The 22,160-nt window shown below is 38.3% G+C and overlaps 1 protein-coding gene across 4 annotated transcripts in view; it reads right to left on the reverse strand.

Annotated features, from left to right (window-relative positions):
- Positions 1-3,220: 3,220 nt before the first annotated feature.
- Positions 3,221-22,160, reverse strand: part of Il18r1 (interleukin 18 receptor 1) — a 38,176-nt gene continuing 19,236 nt past the window's right edge. For all 4 annotated transcript variants that reach the window (XM_048810483.1, XM_048810482.1, XM_015505001.2 and 1 more), the window contains 6 exons: positions 20,466-20,528; positions 17,298-17,415; positions 14,648-14,787; positions 11,485-11,646; positions 6,811-6,969; positions 3,221-5,711 (listed from right to left, as the gene is read on the reverse strand). In XM_048810483.1, the coding sequence (XP_048666440.1) occupies positions 5,356-5,711; positions 6,811-6,969; positions 11,485-11,646; positions 14,648-14,787; positions 17,298-17,415; positions 20,466-20,528 (998 nt within the window). In that variant the 3' untranslated portion in view covers positions 3,221-5,355. The remainder of the gene's footprint in view (positions 5,712-6,810; positions 6,970-11,484; positions 11,647-14,647; positions 14,788-17,297; positions 17,416-20,465; positions 20,529-22,160) is intronic.

The raw sequence follows: 22,160 nt of genomic DNA on the forward strand, positions 1-22,160 counted from the left end.
TGTAATGTTTTGAACAACCAACAATAAAAATTTAAAAAAAGAAAATATGTATGCATAAAACTATACTTTTTTGGTTTATTTTATTTTATTTATTTATTTTTGGTAAATGGGGTTCTTGTAAAATTCTTTTTTTTTAATTTTTATTATTGGTTGTTCAAAACATTACATAGTTCTTGACATATCATATTTCATACATTTGATTCAAGTGGGTTATGAACTCCCAGTTTTACCCCGTATAGAGATTGCAGAATCACATCGGTTACACATCCACTGTTTTACATATTGCCATACTAGTGTATGATGTATTCTGTTGCCTTTCCTATCCTCTACTATCCCCCCTCCCCTCCCTTCCCCTCCAATCTTCTCTCTCTACCCCATCTACTGTAATTAATTTCTCCCCCTTGATAAAACTATACTTTAAAACACAAGTTGTTAGAACAAAAGACTAGAAATCTTTCTGACTCGTTAAATCAATTATAGCACAGCCACACAATGGTGTATAAGTATCTGTATAAAAGAATGAAGAGTAACTTCATATACAATCATGAAGTGAACACAAAATATATTCAAATAAGAAAAATCAAGGTGGAAAAATTGTATATAATATTTCCAATTTATCTATGACAGACGAGAGAATATTTATATAATATGCATGCATGTTTATATTAAAATAGGGGAGGCTAAGCCAACATGATTTTTTTAAATGTTCGCCTTTAGGGGAAGGAGCCAACAAGTGATGGGAAGGGAATAGAAAGTGAACATCCAGGCACATACTTTATTTTAGAGGCGAGATCCTAAAAGAATGTAAACATTTTTGCAATGGTAGAAAACAAAATAAAAATTCAAGTATCAATCCCTAAAAATCAAAATAAAATAAATAAATCTAAATATATTGAATCGACTAAACTACATTCACAGGAATCCATCCCTCCATCCAGTATGGTCCCCCAGACGCATCTGTAGAACCCTAGGACTCCTAAAGCTCAGTATGGAAGTCACCACTAACTACTAAGCATTTGCCTCATTTGTGTAGCAATTGTATAAACAAGGTATGTTGCTCCCTGTGTGTTTGTACATTCAAAAGATACACCAGAAAGAGAGAAAAACATGTTTTGAGAAACCTCACACACAAAGCTGTTGGCTCAAAACTCCCAGCGGGGACCCTGATGACTATCAGTGTGACATGCAGAGGTGTTGAAAGGCCCCAGTTCCTGCCCACAGAGCACACATGCTGTTTCCTGTTAGATTTGTGGCTGGGCCACTCTTTGAAGAACCTCCATTGCTCAAAGATCCTACTCTTAGAGAAGCTTTTGCTCAGAAATTCGGCTTCTCCTAATCCTGTATTTCCTTCTTTGTAGCTACATTTCAAGTCAGAGTAACAGGTTATTTCCTCAGGGTATTTAAAGCTATAATTCAACTTGGTTTGGGGCACTGATTTTTCTAATGTCCTCACTTCAGACAGCTGTTGGTAGCTACATTCTTTCTATAGCTTTCTGGGAATCCTAACCCACCTATCCTGCTACTAAACATGGATATAGTCCCTGTTGAGGGTCCAAAATCCCTCTAATGCAGTAGATGCCACATGAGCATGCTCCAATAAGCATGCACTTTAATCTTACACAGAACTTAAAGGCTTAATTGCCCTCCACTCTGACCTTAATGGCTATAAGCACATTCCTCTTAACTGTCTTTTTATCCTCTGAGCCAGTCCTAAGCAACCTGCTTCCTCTCTGTGGGACCCTGCCCTAGGCTCTCCGTGTATGATGTGCATCCCCAGAGAAGTGCTTGCAGCCTGCAAAATACTTGCTCCACAATTGAAGAAAACATCATAAGATGAAAAGACCTCCCATGTTCATGAATAGACAGAAATGATATTGTTATAATAACCATATTACAAAAAAATGAGACAGATTCAATAAACTCCCATCAAAATGCCAATGACTTTCTTCACAGAAGTAGAAAAAAAATCACAGAAAGAAAAAAAAATACTCAGACTAGGCAAAGCAATTCTAAGTCAAAAAAGTAATGTGTGCAATTTTAAAGAGAGAAAACTGGGAATTTTCCTGTTCCAGACTGGTAGGATAGGCTGTTCTGTGACTGCAGTCACATCCTGAATGCCTCAGTCATACCATGTCTCAGATTCCTGGGTTTGGAAAACTTGGGTCATAAAGTTGGTCTCTGCTTTGAGGGACTATGACTCTAAATTTAATAAATACTTTCCAATAGAATAATAGACATAGATGAAGCATTTCTTTATACATTCAGAGAGTTAGTTGTTCTGATTCTCTGAAACAGATTTTCCAGTTTAAGGATATTTGAAATCATGGAAGAGAAACATGTTCAAATATCTAAAAAGTTATTTATTGATCCTGGTTGGATTCTTTTTAAAATTTAAAATATGCACATTAACTGGCATGTGAAGACCTATCATTTTAAAGTCCTTGTTTTAGTTACACATCCATTGATTTACATATTGCCATACTAGTGTCTGTTGTGCTCCAAGTCATTTATGATTTTGAACCCTTAGCACTGTGCCTGTCCTGCCCACAGAGCAACCAATCTACTTCTCAGGACGTCAGAGCTGGCCTAGGAGCTGACCTGCACCAGCTTCAGTGCTCCTGGGCTCACAGAACTGACACACAGGCTCTTGTTGTATGCACTTTCCCATTGGGGCACCCCTGAGTTGGAGCCTCCCTATTTTATAGAGCACATTTGAGGCAGTGTCTGGTTGGAGATTCTTCTCTTCTCAACTCCTTGTTTTAGTATCATGTGGACTTGGGAGAGAGGAAAGGGAATTCTTTTGCTCCTGGATAGAAGATAAATAAAAAGGTAGACACAAAGTAACTTCACATTAAAATATGAGCGGGTAGAAGCTCATTTTGAATGTCCCATATCTTATTAAAACAGGTGGGACCAGGCACAGTGGTACTTGGCTGTAATCCCAGTGGCTCAGGTTGAGGTAGGAGGATCTCAAGTTCAAAGCCAGCCACAGAACTTAGCCAGGCCCTAATCAACTTAGCAAGCCCTTCTCAAAATAAATAATAATAATAATAAAGGGCTGGGGATGTGGCTTGGTGGTTTAGCACCCCTGGGTTCAATGCCTTGTACAAAAAAAAAAAAAAATCAGGTGGGAATCTGTTTAAAGTGAGGGTTTGCAATTTTCAAGTAAGTGGAAAAGAGAGTCATAAGGCACTTCAAAAATAAAGACAGAGACCAAATGTTTATTAACATATTACTTTGTATTTGAAGTTCTTTAAAGCACATATCTATTATATAGAATACACATATTTAATGTGAAATACATTTAATACAAAATACACTTAACGTGTTTTAAAGAATGCATAATAAAAGAGAAAAGCAAAATTATTCTATGCATTATAATAGAAATATAAGTTTTTTGATTATATATTTTCACATATAAAACATAGTATTCATTTAAAAAATCATTTACCAGCTTTAGCCAGTCAACAAGCACACAGAATCATAAGCACCAAAAAATTGCATCTCACTCTCTCAAAGAAATCTCATTTGTCTTGGATGTTCAACAAAATCTTCTGTTTTAAAGAGACTCTTTAAATTTTCCAGAACATTCATACTGCAGTAAAGTTCTAGTCAACCTCCCAAATTGACAGTTTCGTACATATCTGTCTTGTCTTGCTCTGTAAGGCCGAGTCATCAGTGTTTTTTGGTTTGGTTTTGTTTAGTTTTGGTACTGGAGACTATTGAGTTAAGTCCCCTGCGGGCACTTAACCACTGAGCCATATCTGCAGCCCTTTCTCTATTTTTTATTTTGAGACAGGGTCTTGCTATGTTTCTTAGGGTCTCACGAAGTTTCTGAGGCTGGCTTTGAACTTTCAATCCTTGTGCCTTAGGCTCCCATATCGCTGGGATTGCAGGTGTGCACCACCATGCCCAGCTTATCACTAGGTGATTTTCATGGACAGGCATTACTTCTGAGGTCAATTGGAAGGCCCACAGAACTGGGGTTCCTCTAGGGAAACAGATGTAGGACTTCTAAGGCCAAAAGTAACACATGTCCAGCGGAGGGGTAACTTTTGCCCTATTAATATGCATCTCCTTATATTTCTATTTACTAATGCCCTCAAATTCAGATGCCGCCTTCTCCAGATCTGCCTCCCCTTCCAGCTCTGTGGCTTCTATTTGATCCACTGTTAAATAACTGATATAAGTAATAATCAGTAACAGCAATAATAGTGATAGCAACACTTCAGTGGTAAGTCTGCACCAAGAATAGTTAGTTGGAAGTACTTTATTCAGTCAGTAACCCTGAGAAGTAGGTAAAACTATTACAAAATCTAATTTTACAATGTGGAAACGAGGCACAGAGAAGTTAGGTAAAGTTCCAGAGGTCACAGAACTAAGTAGCAAACTCAAGATTGGGGCTCAGGATTACACAGCCAGACCCTCCACCATCATGCCATGCTTCTTCCATACTAGTGGCATTTAAAAAATTTAATTGTTAAAAAAAAAAAAAGTGAATACCTATGTTTTATTTTTTTCTTGTGGTTCAGTGCATCCCGTGATCTTATGAGTGGCACTCATCCTGGATATAAACATTTACATACAATCAACAAGTGTTTTAGGACATTATGAGCAAAAGACCCAGAGAATCCTATGAATTAAAATTTGGGTATTTTGTGAAAAGTCCTTCTGTTTGGGGTTCTCTTTTAAAAGTTCTTACGAACAGGTTCGAATAAACCAGGTTCATGCAGTGCCTCTCTGGAGTTCCAAGAACTGTTTCCTCGCAACTGTGGCTGGGCCACAGGACGCATATCTTGAGGTTCAGGCCCTTCTTGCAGCAGGGGCCCTCATCACCTCCCTGCTCTGCACATCATCAGGCCTCTCTTTCCTTCCACGTCCCATGCATTTAGAGATTGATGGCCAGTGCTGGGGGGTGAAGGCAGCATTCCAGTGACTACCATCCAGTGGTTCATAGAAAACAGCTCCTTGCACCCTTAAAATCCTCTCGTTCAAATTAATTGTTAGCATTGAAAACTCTTAAAGATGCACCTTCTATGTAAGGCAAAAGTTGATTTGCAAGGTTCCCAGCCTCACACTTGCTGAATCGGCTGATCCATGTGAGCAGCTGCCAGCAGTTTCAGAAGAGGAAGAAAGAAGAGCTCCATTTCTTTTGCATTCCAGGGTTTTCCAGAAGGACCACAGCTCAATGTTTGGTCTTATCCCCAATGACCAAATGACAGATCTCATCTTCGAACTGTGAGCAGGACGTTCAAAGAGTCGTCTATTTTAAACAACAGCCTTTGTTATGAGCAGGCTCCTATGCTGCTCCCCAGAACAGCGGGAGTTCTTTCCCATACTCAGCTTTTCTGGAGCTCAATATGCTGAAAAAATAGGCAAGGCTTCTGATTCTCCTTTGTTTGGCTTGGTGGCTTTTGCAGGCATCAAATAAAGAAGATTTTTCCAGAATCTCGAGTCATAGGAAAGAGACTTACCAGCCTTCCATTGCAGCACTCTGTGGGATTTCAAGAGGTTGACTGACTGAGGCAAGAATGAGAACTCACTAGCAGGTGTAAATTCAATTAAGATTATCTTAATTTTTCTTTCCACCAATGCTTCGTGGAGTTCACTTTCAAGTTCATACCTGACTTCATTGGACATGTAACTTCTACTGAGGACAATGATCAGTCTTCGGCTTTTCTCTATCAGTGAATGGATTTCGTCAACAACAGCTGAAAACACAAGGCATGTTGTTAATGGAAGCAGACTGGAAAGGGTGAGCATGTAATAAAGAACTATTTTGCACAGTCTTGTTTTAAAATAAGCCATTCATTCTTGATTTTTATATGCCCATTGAAAACAACCACCTAGGGGCAGTAATAATGATCACCTTCCCAGCTCTCACTCTGTTACTTCTTTTAAAATTTTACCCATATTAACTCATTTAATCATCATCGTGACCCCATGAGGAAGGGATTGTTATCACTCCCATTTTACTAAGCCAGAGCACAGGATGGTCAGGAAAATTCCCCAGAGTCACAAAGCCAGTAAAGAGCAAGTTGACTGAATCAGCTTTTGAAAAAGAGTATCTCTACTAGGTTTCTGTCTGGAATCCCCTTTGTTACCTCCTCCAGGCACCACATCCCTCTCAAATATGCATAACTTGTACCCAAAGTTTACTGTAATTTGCCTTGAAACGTGTGCTGTGGCTGTTTGTATTTACATATTAGTAAAAACATTGAATTCCCTATGATCTGTTAGGAAAACACTCAAAACCTCCTCTTACTTATTCTTTACTCCCCTATTCTTTCCTAACTCCCCTATCTTCTACTTTAATTTCCCCACCAACATCAACGCCATAAAGAACAAGCAATTCCTGGTAAGAATTATCCTGCGTATCATTGTGCAAACATCAAGGGTTAAATTAGAAACTGGTTCCAAGGAATAAGTGTTCTTTCTGGGGGTTGTTTCTAGATCAATGTCTCAAGATAATGACAATTCTCAACTTGTCTCTGAAAATAAAATGTCCAACCCTTCTCTCAGAACTTTGCAGAACCATGAGGCAGAACAAATATAGCCCAAGAAAGAGTAGATTGGCAGGCAATACAATAGTTTGTTTTTTCACTGTGAGATAGTAAGGTATTGGTTAACCACATTAATCTGGTTAGCTAAGAACCAAATATTGACGGGTCTGGTTATTTCTGTTCTAAAGAACCTTGCTCATTTATTTTTAAGGAAAAAGGGAGAGCCATCTATCTATATAACTGGCTGACTCAACTTTTGAAAAAGAGTATCTCTACTAGTTTTCTGTTTGGGCATCCCCTTTCTTACCTCCTCCAGGTACCACATCCCTCTCAAATATGCATAACTTGTACCCAAAATGTTTTTCCAACACCCTGGGCAAAGTCTCCACAGCGAAAGTGTACTCTTCTGCATTCTCCGAGCAACCATCTTTTAGGTAAGACACAAAAGCATCATACGTTTTTCCATCTAGGAGATAAAATTAACTCTTTGAATTAATATGTAAATCAAAGTTGTTTTAAGTAAAAGTTGATCTAAAGTCATAATTAGTGAGTATAGAATCATTAAAAAAGGAAAGTTAAAAATAGCATTGCCAAACCTCAGTCGCTAACCAGACATTGAATCAAATGTCTTTGTAAAAATCTACTTTTAAGACTCACGCTGATATCACCGAGAGCTGGAAAGAAATATAAGCCATCAATCAGGGCCATAGAGGGATTTAAAGACAAGAGAAGGCCAAGGAGCAGGAACGTGCCCTCCTTCCAGAAGTGAAAGCGAATCTCACCTTGACTCACATCATTCAATTCTACCAGTATCCTAATCTCTACCCACCAAAGGACTCCCTAAAAAGAAAGATGGAGTCAATGCTGAGTCTCTGTTCACTGCACCAGGAAGAGAAACCATAGAGGTGATTGAGACAGTATGCTAGCAGAACACACACTGATGATTTAAAATATTACAGCAAGTCAGGTGTCAAAAGGAAAACTTCTGACCCATTGAAAGGTTTTCAGTGGTCCCAACAGCTGCCCCTACTGAACTCTTGCTCCGGGAGCAGTTTTCAGATGGCCAACAGACAGATTTGGCAGGCAACGCGTTACCTACATAACAAAGGTCATTCTCCTTACTGGATAGCTGAACAATTACGCAGTTTTCTCTTCAGCTTGATCTGATCAACTTGAGGAGACAAAGGAGACAAGTGCAACAACTTGGGGAAAGTCACAATCCACTCATTAGCAGATGAAAAACAAAGTAAAACAGAAAGACAAAGTAACCTGGTCAGAGAATGAAGAGGGATCCCAATGGACCAGCTTTATGAAAGGCGACATTTTGGGTCCGATCCTAAATAATGCAACTAAGGCTACTGGGGATGGGCAAGGAAAGAAGGCACGTGATAGGGGAGTGTTCTATCTCTATCTCATGAAAACTGGGTAGCGGCTGAGATTTATGCCTGGCTTATTATCAGGATCAATGAATCTATGACTGGCTTTAATAAATTTATCGATTAATTTTTTATTAACAATTTATTGATTATTTATCATACTATTATGGAATTATTATATTATTATTAATCTTTATTTAATTATTAATAATTGCCATGAAAATTTATTAATAAAATTTGATAAATGTAATAAATTTGAATCTTCTGTTAAAATAAAACCCAAATTACATTGTTATATCATGTGAATGTACAAGTATGTAACAACAAATCCCATCATTATGTATAATTCACCAATAAAAAATATGGAAAAAATATTATGGGATGAAATCATTCTCGATCCATGTCATTTGTCGGGTCACAGCATTTAAGACCACCAGCCCTGTCCAAAATCCTCAATAGCATCAAGCTCACAAAACAACACTTTCCACTGGCAAAAATTGGCTCCATCCTGTCTATTTCATTTTGGATAAACAGCTCAACTCAGAACCTGTTGTTGATGTAAAGCAATTGCTTTACAGAATTTCATGCATATGAAAGATAGAGAATTTTATAAAGATTGCAGAGTTGCATGCATATTAAAAATAGGAAATGATGTTAAAAATAAAAGTGGTTATTAGTTTAATTAGTAAATAGTTCACCTGGATGATTATCCTAGATTGCTGTACCATATGTTTATTTATTAGTTAAGAGCCAGTGCTTCCATTAGTATTGTCATTGATGAAAATAGGCATTATATAACTAAGCACCGTTTACTACTGATTGTAGGAATTACTAATGGTGATTGTTTTACATTCAGTTTATTACTGATCATAATAAACTGGGAAGACAATTTAGTCAAAGATGGATTTCTATTTCAGTGTTGCTCTTACCTATGAAGAATCAGTTTTTCAACTATAAATTGCTTTCAATTTTTCTTTTTTCAAACAACTCTCTTCTTGTAATATAAATCTGCAAATCTATGTTACAATTTATTGTAAATCCAGGTAATGAAAGATTTAACAGCTTTAAAATTTGACAAAGAGCTCAAGATAAGAAATGTAGGGCTGGGATTGTGGCTCAGTGGTAGAGCACGCTGGCCTAGCAAGGGCGCGACCTGGGTTCTTCGATTCTCAGCACCACATAAAAAAATAAATAAATAAAAGGCATTGTGTTGGGCTGGAGTTATGGCTCAGTGGTAGAGCACTTGCCTAGCATGTGTGAGGCACTGGGTTCAAACCTCAGCACCACATAAAAATAAATAAACAAAATAAAGGCATTGTGTCCATGTGCAACAACAACAACAACAAAATTTTAAAAAAAAAGAAATGTGAAAGCTAACGATGTTTTTTTTTTATTCTGAATAAAGGAAATCATCATGTGAGTGGATATTTGAAAAAAACAAGGAGTTAGTTATATCAATGCCTCTTAAACTATGTGTGGTTAAAAGCATGTTTTAATTAAAATTGTTTTTGTTGTTGTTGTTGATTAGTTGATTTCATTTCCAACCTTTCAGAAACCAATATTAAACACACTCTTGGATATAACAGCAATATTAAACTGGTATAAAAGTTTTTATTTTTATCCTTTAAACTCCATTTCTGCCCTTTTCATGGACTGCATCTGCTGACAGACCACACTTTGAGTAGAAGTGGTTTAGAACACATCTCTAAATGTCTCTGTATAGTGCCGTGTGGAGAGTTAAAATTATGAACAAAAAAAAGAAAGTCTGTAAATCATATCAAATACACTGGAAAGAAAAAAAATCCTAGATAAAAATCAGAAAGACAAAGAGTTATTAATGCCTTTTCTAGGATAAATACCAATTGATTCTAGCCATGACAGTGCAGGAAATACCAAACACAGACCTCCCAGTTTGCTGCGGCCTCTCGCCTCATAGCAAAATCAAACACACATGCAGGCTGACTTTGCTAGTTTTATGTCGTCAGACTAAAAGTCCTAAGTGAGACAAAGAAATTGATAAAAATCTCAAAGGATCCAATATAAAAAATTCCTTTACCTAGGGTCCGTAGGTAGAAGGCCCTTTGTACTTTAAACCCCAAATCCAGAGACCAAAAAGATATAGTAGAGTCTTCCATATAGCACACCAAATAAGCAAAGTCAAAAGACACATGACAATATGGGAATATTTACATTTCTTATTATAGAGAATAGGCAAATAAAAAGCTCCCAGAACAGTGAGCCAATTAAAAAAAAAAAGCTATCAGCCCAATGGAAGAAGAAACAAATGATATGAGTAGGTATATTGTAAATGAAAACACAAAGAAGTCTTAAACAAATGAAGAAATTGCTCCTGCTCTTGCATAATAAATGCAATGGAAATTAAAACTATGCCACAGGGACACAAGTAACCTATCAGATTAGTAAAAATCCAAAAGGTGGTGGTATGTGAGGCTATGGGAAAAAAAAAATGTACTCTCATTCTTTGAAAGTGGTAATAACAGTGGTATGGAGGGCAAAGTTACAATATCTACCAAAATAACAGCTGTGTCTTCCTTTTGTATTGCCAGAAATATCACTTTGGGGAATTTTTTCCTTCCAATCACTGCACATGTAGAAAGCCATTCCTCACAGAATTTCTGTAGTAACAGACAATTGGAAACAACCCAAATACCTGTCAAATAAACATGGGGACTTCCACAGACATAATACACTGAACAGCACTTAGAAATAAGGGACATATATATAAAGTGATATGGAGGAATACCTAAGGAATAATAAAGCAGATTACAATAGTACGCACAATAAACCAAGATTTGTTTTTTGTAAAAGGGGGAGTGAAACAAGAATCCATGTTAATATTCAATTGGGTGTGTATCAGTGGGGCAGAGTGGGAATCACAGACATGGGACAGGGGTGGGCAGGGGATGCCCAATTGTGTAATTTCTTAGAATTTTAGTGTTTGAAATACATGAAGGGTTTTTTTTTTTTTCCTACAGTCAGACAAATATATCTATAAACAAAAGCCAGTGAAATCTATTAGCTTGATTTTTTAAAGCTCAGTAATTGTAAGGACTTTAACTCCTTTTAAATACAGGGAAACTTAGTTTTAGAGTCCCCAGGTAGACATAATAGCAGGTAAGACTGGTAGATTTAGGAGACAAGAACCCAGATAATTTGGCTTCTAGTTTCGCATTCTTACAGGTACATTATACAGCCTCCTATTCCAGTTCAAAATAATAAAACATAACAATGCAATTCCATATAAGCAAGCTTTATTGAGTATATGCACTGGGTGAGATCAGTAAGTGGTATGTCAACAAAGGCATCCATATGTGCAGTTCCTGGACTCAAGTGTCACATGCAGGACAGGACATACATACGTGAAACAATTAAAGAACAATTTTTGCAAACATACAAGCACAAGCAATGGTCACATGATAACATGCAATGATGGAGGGTACATGTGGGGTAACTTTTTCATGGAAAAACTCTCCTAAAAATTAAATCAACAGTACAATCCAAATAAGATGAATGTCAATGTTTCCCTATTGGGTTTACTAACTTCATCATGAAATAAGAAGTCTCAGCGTTATGACAGTTGTTACCTTTTAGTGTTTCATCTCTTCTCATTAATTTTCTATAAAATAGAGCCAAGTCAACTCTATAGATGATACCCATAATCACTAGGCACACTACCACCACCGAGATCAAAATTGCTACAATCATTCCTCCAGTGAAGATGTCGCCTGGGATGTCATCTTTGCTTGCTACAAAAGAAAGAGAAAAAGAAAATAATTAATCCAAGAAATATCACCAGCATCTTCCACCATCACATTGTGGTTGTCAGTTTCTGCCTTTCTCACTAATTCGGGTATCCACCCAAGTTCACCCACATTCCATCAAACAACTCAAATGCCTGCTGTTAGTCTGCAGTACTCATCTATTCAAATTTCTAAAGAATTGAAATATGTATAAGAATATCCAGAAACCTGAACTGAAAACATTATAACATACTCTGCACCTGGAGAATTCAGATTTCTGGGACAATGATAAACTAGGGTGAAATACAAAGGACTCAAATAGAAATCTCAGTTGGTGTTATGGTTTAGATGTGAGGTATCCCCCAAAAGTTCGTGTGTGAGACAGTGCAAGAAGGTTTAGAGGAGAAACAATTGGGTTATGAGGGTCTTAACCCAATCAGTGAATTGATACCCTCATGGGATTAACTGGGTGGTGCCTGAAGGCAGGTATGGTGTGGGTGGAGAAGGTGGGTCTTTGGTGGCATGTCTTTGGGGTATATATTTTGTATCTGGCCAATGGAGTCTCTCTCTCTGATTTCTGATCTTCACGTGAGCTGCTTCCCTCTGCCATACTCCTCCACCATGATGTCCAGCATCACCTTGAGCCCTAAGAAATGGAGCCAGCAGTTTATGAATCAAGACCTCTGAAATCATGAGCCCCCAAATAAACTTTTCCTCCTCTACAATTATTCTGATCATGTCACAGTGACAAAAATGCTGACTAAAACTGAAACTAAAAAACCTTTTGGTAAGCAGAAAATGGAAAATGGAAATGCAAGGTTTTGACAGAACCCAAGACTGAGATTATCTGTGTTTGCAGCCTTGGCTCCATCAATTAGTTCGTATCAGAGGCAAAATCATAGAGACTCTTCAATCTTAGTATTTTCATCTTTAAAAATAAACTAATAAATAAAGTTATTGCTTTACTTACAGGTGCTATTTTGGGGAAGATATTATACACAAAGTAGTTAAAACAGTGCCTGGCACAAAGTCCTCAAAATTTGAGCAAAATTTCATTAGAAAACTGCCTTTGGCGAAAAAAATTACATTTCCTAGAGTACTCAGTTTGGGCTCATTGTATGAGATAATGCAGAGGAGTACAAAGAGTAAATTAATTTTAACAACCATCCCACAATGTGGTGATAGCCATAGGTAGACATGTTTATCCATATTTCTGATTATTCTAATTTTCTCAGAGTAGATTCTAATTCACAGAATACAAACATGTTTAAAGTGTTTGCCATCTTAAGCAGCACAATATTCAGTGATGACCTTTCTAGTAAAATTAACTTTTAGGATGCAAGTAAGCAACTAAAGTTATTTAGTAAGTGTATCTGAATAAAGTCAGGCCCTGGAATTCCTAAACCTTTGAAGTGTCTACATAGTCAAGACTGTGACAGACACATATACAAACACATGCACCCAGGTCCACAACTTTCCTCCAGGGGAAAGGGTGGGTTGGGAGGCCCTAATTCCCCAGCCTGTATTTTTGAGCTCAACATAGGGAGAATTGATCAGGGCAGGAGGAAGGAGGAAGAAGGACAGTTCTGCACGGAGGGTGGAGGTGGCTGGTGGCCAGCAGGCAGCCAGGAATGCAGGCAAGTCTGCGTGTCAACCAGGAGAAGCAGATTTGAAAGCTTCTGCCTTGCAAGTGCATGAACATGGCAGAGGTACCTGCAAGGGAAGGGACCTGTCAATGTGAAGAAAAGCACCAATTCCAGAGTCAATCAGTTCTGGGTTTTAATACCTTTACTTGCTATGTGACCTTGAGTAAGTTTCTTCAATTATAAAAGCTTGTTGTTGAGATGGGGTGAAATCATAGAAAGGGCTGAGCACCAAGTCTGTCACAGAATCAGCATGTAATGAATGTGAGCTTCTGCTCTGACTGCATGTGGGAGAACAAGGGCTTCCCAACAGGGTGCTTGGGGAGATGCAAACGGACCCTGGGGCAGCACAGAGGGTCCTGACCCTTGGTTCTCTCTGCCTCTCCCTTCTGCTTCTTGCAAAAACCAAGGCAGTCATTTCTGTGTCTTTGGTCTCTGCTTCTTTCTCTGTGCGTGTGTGTCTCTCCTGTCCTCTGTGTGTTCCTCCCTAGCTCCCTGTGTCGCTCTCCCATTTCTGTCTCTCTGTGTTTCTGTCTCTCTCTGTCTCCATCTCTCCATGTCTGTCTGCCTGTCTCTGTCTGTCTTCCTCTCCGTCTCTCAGATCCTGACCTTTCCTTACATATCCAAGGAGATGGGGAATGAGCAGGAAGTTATGACAAATAGAATGAGAAGATTTCTGGCTCAAGCTACAGCTGCACCTGAGCAGTCACTGGACCAAAGGCCCTGAGTTCTGCTGTGTTGGTAGATGATGGAATGGACGACCCTGGAGTATTGCATCAGGTGGGTACTGAAAATGCTAAGAATCCCACAGATGAGGACCATCAACTGCCCACTTGCTATGTCCTGGAGATGGCCAGGAAGGAGGCCTCAGTTAAGCTTTCTGAATTAGCGACCACCCCCAAGGGCCAGCTGAGCCCAGGACCCTGCTACAGGAGGCTGGAGGAAGCAATTATGCCTGATGTGCAATGGGCTCCTTCCACACTGATCTGCAAGCTCTTCTCTGGTTGTCATGGATGTGAAGGATTGGGTGTGCAAAGGCTGATCTGACTGCCCCCCTGCCGAGACCTATCAGCATCTGCATGCCCTAGCTTTACCTGCCTCCCTGCTCTGTCTACCTGGTCTCTGTGGTTTGGAATATGACTGTGAGAGCAAAGGTGTAAACTCTGTGTTTTCATTCTGCTTGGGATCACGACACAGAGAATCCCAGCAAGGGCTGAGCACTAATCCTGCTACTGAATGCCTGGGACGTAAGATGAATCTTGTCACCTCTCAGAAGCCTGGTTCTACTATTTAAAAAAAAAAAAAAAAAAAAGGAGTGTCTGACTCAGCAGCTGTGTGCTGTTTCCACAAGCTTCCAAACATACCTTTTCTCAACAAGATGAACGTACTGGTGTCTGTTTTTTCCTGATTGACCACAGTGCAATTATATGAAAAATTTAGATTGTTTTCCTTAACTTTCTCAATTCTCAGTATTGTTGAAGCATAAGATTTGCCTTCTGAGATCCTGTAAGAAGAAAATGATTTAGCAAGAGGCTTTATTCATAATCAGCAAATTTTACCCAGGAGAGGGAATTCATATTCAAAGGCAGGTACTACATTGACTATATCAAATCTTCTCATTCTGGTGGATACTCTTAAAGCATGAGCTACAATAAGCCTCCTGCTCTCCGTGGAGCCTCATAATCAACAGAAACAGTCCTCCTGAGACCAGCTGGAATGATGTTATCAAGAATCTAGAATTTAAATGCCAGGAAGATAATGATGCAAAGTTGAAAATACAAGAAAATATACTGATTATCAATTATTTTTCCTATTTCTCTCCTTCTTCCCACAAAGTGTTTTCCACTCAATCTGACAAGGCAATTGTATTGGGTAGCTTTTATTACTATAACGAAATACCTGGAACAGGTAAATTTATAAAGGAAATAAGATATTTAGCCCATAGCTTTGGAACTCTAAAAGTCCAAACAGTATGGCCCAGGTTCTAGAAAGGAAACCCCTGAGCTTTGTCACACATGATCCCTTTATCTTAGGGATCATGTGTGCATTTCCACGTGTATTCCTCTCTTCTCCTTATAAAGCCACCGAAATTCAGTCATGGGGACTCCACTGTAATGACTTACTCTAATCTAATTGCTTTGAAAACATGTTACTTCAAAATACTACTGTTGGTTTAACTGTCTTCCCTATCAATATCATTAACAAGACTGGGAATTAAACTTTTGCAGGAGTTCTGAACACAAATAATATACAAACCAGAGCAACTGTAAACTGTTGTGCACGATACAGATTCATATCCAGAGTATTCAATCACTATTCTCAGATACCATGGGCACAAGAGAAATATCAGCTAAGCTGTTCAGATACATCAGAAAATGACTTGAGACAACCACTGGTAGCAAGCTGTCTTCCTCTTCCTCAAATGGTCCAAGCTTTCCTTTCACTGATGTGATGCAAACACTCATGACAATGTTCACTTCCTCCATGCTCTGAGGGCATGTTAGGCAGCACAGTCTTGTGTGGGTCCTGGGACATGGAGCCCCACTGAAGCCTCTGACTGTCTCAAATACATCTTAGAACACAATTCAGTACAGAGTTCACCCATCCAGAAATACTATCTATCTCCAACCTATGGAAAATCCATAAGTGAGACACAAAAGGCTTTGGGAAGCCACAAGGGATGACATTTAAAGCTTGTGCAGACTACTCTAAGACCTTCTGCTCTTGTAGGTTACGTTTCAATTCTAAGTAGCCTGGTGAGTTGTTCTACTATCCCTCCAAATATTAGAAATGCATCATTAGAAGGAGGAAATGTAAAAACTTCAATGGAGGATGGTTGCTGAGGATGAAACACCAGCAGGAAAGCCATGCAATTAATTCAGCTAAATTCTACATGTATTGGGCACTAACCATGTGCCTGCTCTGGAAGACCCAGATCTTGCAGTGCTAAGAACTTACAGATCAGTCACGAGGCTGACAAAGAATATGCTAAAAAAAATAAAAATTCAGGAAAAAAAATCAGAGTACAGCTTAAGTGATAGGTAAGATCACCACTCCCTGGGCCCCAAGGAGTGTACTCATATAATAATTAATCATTACAATATAGTCCAGGGTCATTCAGATGGTTAAAACAACTATCTGTTTAGTAGGTTTTGTTGTAGTAAGTCTGGCCATACTTTAATGTAAGAATAGACTGTTATGGTTTAGGTATGAGGTATCCCACAAAAGCTTATGTGTGAGAAAATGATAGAATTTTCAGAGGTAAAATGATTACATGATGAGAGGTATAACCTAACCAGGAGATTAACCAGCTGATTTGGATTAATTGGGTGGAAGCCTCAGGCAGGTAGGGTACGGCTAGAGAAGGCAGTTCATTGGGGGTGTGCCTTTGGAATAGATGTTTTGCCTGTGGAAAGTGGAGCTTTCTCTCTCTCTGTTTGCTGTACCCCTCTGCCATGATGTTCTGCCTCATCTCAGGCTCAGACCTATGGAGTCGGCAGTTTCCTCCTCGACATTGTTCTCATCTAGGTCTCTGGTCACGGTGATACAAAGCTGACTAAGACATAAACTATTTGAGTATCAGTATGTATGGGATTTTGGCACATTGGTAAAAATGAAGCACTGAACACATTTTTCAAAATCCCAAAACAATGAATCCTAGGTAATTGCTCTTTTGTAAGAAAAAAAGTACAATCCCACCTACCTAGGACCAAAATAACCACTATGACAAGGTGATGCTAAAAACCCCCATGGACCTTGTTTCTATAACATAGATGTTGGCAATAAATTTCTTCATATTTCATCAATCTAGGGTATGGAGATCATAATGCTAAAATATATACATTGGTTGTAATTTAAACTAACCCCAAACACTACATCAACCACTTAGGAATTCTGCATCTTTTATATCATATACACACACATATATGATATAAAAGATATATATATATATATATATATCATGATTTTCCTATCATATGTATTATGATATATTATATATCACATAATGCTTACCATGTTTTCTTTCCTTCCTCCTGTATATTACTAAATTGGTCCATTTCTTTCCAGAAGCTCCAATAAATTATGTCGTTTTCATTCATCAAAGCTGAGCAATTCAGCTGTACAGTTTTTCCTAGATAAAAGTTGAAAACCACCATTGCAATTTTAGAAACTCATATTTCCCAGAGGTTTCAAATTAATAAAATCAATGAATGTTAACTCAATGTAAAAACACTGCACTACATTCCAGAAAGAGAGCAAATATGCTTTGCTTTTAAATAAAAAAAAATAAAAATAAAGTAGAGGAATTGGATAGCAATGACAAGCTATGAACTGAATTATAAATATTAACTTTTAAATCAATTATTAAAACACAGGGTCATTAGTGGACTTTATGTTTAGTACATGATTTATTAGGTACTGTCAAGTCAACTTATAGAAAAACAAAATTAATAAGTTACAAAAATTAAGTTAACTAAAAATTAAAGTTATCAGAGTGCAGGGGAAAATAAAGAGAAATAGCCAAAAAAAAAAAAAAAGATACATAAAAAAAGCATAGTCAAAAAAGACATCTCCAAGGGTGAGCAAAGATGATCAGCCATTTTATTCCATGAGGAATTTGTTTGGGTTTGGGATAAATAGAAGGGATATCATAGCGATAAGAGAATCCAATGGAGATTTTGTCAGCTGCACAGGCTTGCAGGATTATCGCTAAAGCCTTGGGCAGCATCGGAGGCCACAAAGACTGTCATCCTTGTGGTACTTAGGAAAGCAAGTTCCGCTGTAGGAAAAGGCCTATAATAAATACAACTGCAGTGTTCTCCCCCACCCCCATTATTGGTAACCCAGAACACCGCATCCCAGACACCCTAGCTCCATTATTAGTGAACAGAGATATTCAGCCCCTCACTCTGCCTATCTAACAGAAAAAAAAAAAGAGTCATAGCAAGAAAATAATGCAAACTTCATTCATTTTGGTTGTTTAATTCATGAAGATCAATAACAATAAATAATTCAAAGACACACAAAGAGGAAGAAAACGTGACAATAATCAATAGAAAATATAGATGATAGAAGCAGGTCCAGAGATGATAAAGACTTAGAGAAACTATTTACAAGAAAACAGAGGAAACCATGAACAAGTGAATAAAAGAATGACATTTTTAATAAACGAGAGTAATTCATTTAAAAAGAATAAACATTTTTATATCAGGTATATAACCAACCATAATCAGTAATTTCTTAAATATAAAACAATGTACTGATTGGACTTCAAAAAAGGTTCAAAGATATGCAGTTTATGTAAGACAGAATTTACGCATAAGGACAAAGAAATTTCAGAAATAAATGGATTTAAAAATAGATAAAACAGGCCAATCCCCAAACCAAAAACACTGTCTTGATTATTTCATACCAGAGAGCCTAGGCACTGAGGAAGGATGCATTATGAAAGCTATAGACAGACATCGCATAGTGATGAAGGTGTCAATTCAACAGGCACAGATTTATATGTGCCCATATTCTATCTTCAACACAAAGAAAGCAAAATTTGACAAGAACCATAGAGCATGTAGACAAATTGACCATCATACTTAGAAATATTAATGTATCTTTCTCAGAAAGAGATAGAGCAGGAAAACAAAAGATGAGTAAGGATGTAAATCATGTAAATAATACCATTAATTGACTTAACCAATTGACACTTAAGAGTGATATAACCCAAACCTGCAGAATACATCTTTGTTTCAACTACACTTGGAACATTCATCAAAATAATCCCTATCCTGGCCTTTCAGCAAATCACTATAAATTTCAGAAGGTTAAAATGATAGTCTCTAATCGTGGACTATAGTGAAACTAAATTGAACATCAATAACAGGAACATGACTAGAAAATCCTCAGACATTTGGAAATTAAGAACAAAAATAATCCATGGATTAAAGAAAAAAATCACAAGGGAATTATTTTTTTAAATGTTTGAAACAAAATAGTATTACATATGATATACCAATTCTTAGTAGAAGTAGCTAAAAATAGTACTCAGAAGGAAATTTAGGGCATAAAATATACATACTATTAGGAAAGTAAGAAAGCAAAAAGCCCACCCGGCCCATGCCTGTAATCCCAGCAGCTCAGGAGGCTGAGGTAGGAGGATCACAATTTCAAAGCCAGTCTCAGCAAAAATGAGGCTCTAAGCAACTCAGTGAGACCCTGTCTCTAAATAAAATAGAAGATAGAGCTGGGGATGTGGCTTAGTGGTTGAGTGCCCCTGAGTTCAATCCCCAGTACTAGAAAAAAAAAGAAAAGAAAAAAGCCCAAAATGAGAGGAAAGAAATAATATAGACATGGACTAGAATCAATAAAAATAAAAAGCAGACAAAGTGCAAGTACAGAGGACATCTTATCTGACAGGCTCCGGGCATGCGTTATCATATGAACTACTATGACCCCAACATCGATTCCAAGCTGTGGACTTTGGAAGCAATGACAGAGACTATGATCCCCACTCTTCCACTTTCCAGCAGTTTAAGTTTAGACAAGTTACTAGCCTTTCTGTATATCTGTTATTTAATCCATAAAACATGTCTAATACCCATCTGAGTTGATTAGAAAATCTAATTCAAATAAAGTATTTCAATCACTTAGCCAATACCTGGGTTAGCACATTTAGCAGATGTGAATTTCTGCCTTTTTCTTTTTTTTTTTTAACTTTCCTATTTGAAAGAAATGGCTCAACTGGACATGTTGATTCATAAGACCTGTCAAACAAATCCTAAATTACAGCTGATGTGGCCCATTGGTTCCAAGTGAATTAATTAATTGAATATTCAAAGCACAAAGCCAGTTTGACTCATCTCCCCAGAGTGTTATCGCCAAATTTTCCTATTTAGAAATGACCTTGGAGACCATTAGAGAAAAGCCACACACAGGGTGACAGAAATCCTAGTCTAAAAACCACAGACAGTGCCACAGTCTTTTGGACAGACTGATCATTTTAATCAGTCTAAAGATGGCAACATTCAAAGACATGCTTTTCTTGATTTTGCAGTGCTAGTACTCTTCACCAAATATGGAGTATATTGTGCACATGATGTCAATTAAAAATGAATGAGATTTGCCCCTTGAAAACCCAATTATGCCCCATACTCATAAATGCAAGAAATATACATATTAAAAATATACCTAATTCCACTTCAACATAATTAATCTTTGGTCCAATAAGAACGGGAGCCATATTCTTCTGACCTAAATGTGAAAAAGAAAATAAAAAGATCAACTTCTCTGTCACAATAGGCTAATTCCATGTAATAAAAACCTTAATATACCAGTCCCCTATATCTATGGTTTGCTTTCTGCAATTACAATCTCACCCAAGGCCCACTGTGGTCCAGAATTATTAAACAGAAAAATCTCTAAACAGTTCATATAATCTGAATGATGTCACTCTCAGGTGCCAACCCTCCTTGTACAGAACACAGAGAGGAGATTCCCTTCAGTGTCTTGTCCTGGTGACTCACTCGGCTCAGCCCAGACCCAGCCCTGCTGGGGTCCACACCTGAAAGTCCGCTTCTACTTCTGATGCTGAGAGATTTCCATCCCTGACTAGAAGAATACAGTGGTGTCCTGCTCGGCCCATCTGGCCATGCTTAGATAGGAGTGCATCACCCAGCAGCCTCCCACTGTATGCTAGCGTGCAGCCTAAAGCAGCTGAGAACTGCAGAATGCTGAGAAACACCACTGTCTCATTGACTGAAGACAAAACGTTAGAGAGAAGCCAAGCAGCCCAGGGTCACAACCTCACTGTCATGAAGACGGTAAGGGGCAGTTCACCTAAAGCAGCTGGTGCCATCTCTGCCATTTAATAATAGATATCCCTGTTGCTTCTTCAAGGAAGGAAGGAAAGAAGTGGTGATGGGCAGAAAGTAAAGATGACTGGGGGAAAGAAGAGGGGGTGACAATATCAAGGGGCCAGAGGTTTATAGGAAATGAAAATATACCCATGAGAAAGTAAAGCTCAAGAATTTATAGTCGATAATTACAATAGAATTTAAGACTTTGGAGTTTAGGAATTCAGGGGTGGCATTCCCAGCTAATGGCCACAGAAGGCAGATTAATAGTTCCCACAGTGAATAAATCCCACTCCGCAGGTAATGAGGTCATGAGGGCTGCACTTTAAAAAAACGATTAATATTATCATTGCTGGAGTGGGTTGGTTGTTGTGGGAATGGGATCCTGATGAGAAGGATGAGTCCACTCCCATTTTTCTCTGCTCACACATGCTGGACTGCCCTCCTGCCTAGGCATGATGCAGCATGAAGACCCTCCTCAGATGTGGCCCTTCCTCTGGGAATCCCTAGCCTCCTCAAGTAAACATCTGTCATTTACCATGGGTCTACTCTGTGGTACTCTATTATAGCAAAGGAAGTGGATGAAGACACGGGGCCGTAGGATTTTGTAGACAAGATTAAGTGAAGGATGTTGAGATGAGGAGATGATCCTGGATTATCCAGGTGGACCCTGAATGCAATCACAGGTGTCCTCAGAAAAGAGAGACAGAAAGTCACAACATGATGGAAGCAAAATTGAGAGAGAGAGAAGACTCGGTGGTCCTCTGCTCTTGGCTCTGAAGATGAACTGATACGATCCAAGACTTGCAGATGGCCTCTGGAAGCTGGGGAACATTCTCCCTTACAGCCTCCAGAAGTGGCTCAATCCTGCTGAAACTCTGATTTTAAGCCCAGTCAATCTACTCTGGAGTCTGACTTCCAGAACTGTAAGATAATAAATACATGCTACTTGAGGACAGACACTAGGCTTGTGGCACTTTGTTACAGTAGTAGCGCACGGGTATATAGCCATACATGTGGATAGTTGAAG

The sequence above is a fragment of the Marmota marmota genome, unplaced genomic scaffold (genome assembly GCF_001458135.2).
Source record: "Marmota marmota marmota unplaced genomic scaffold, marMar, whole genome shotgun sequence".
Lineage (NCBI taxonomy): Eukaryota > Metazoa > Chordata > Mammalia > Rodentia > Sciuridae > Marmota > Marmota marmota.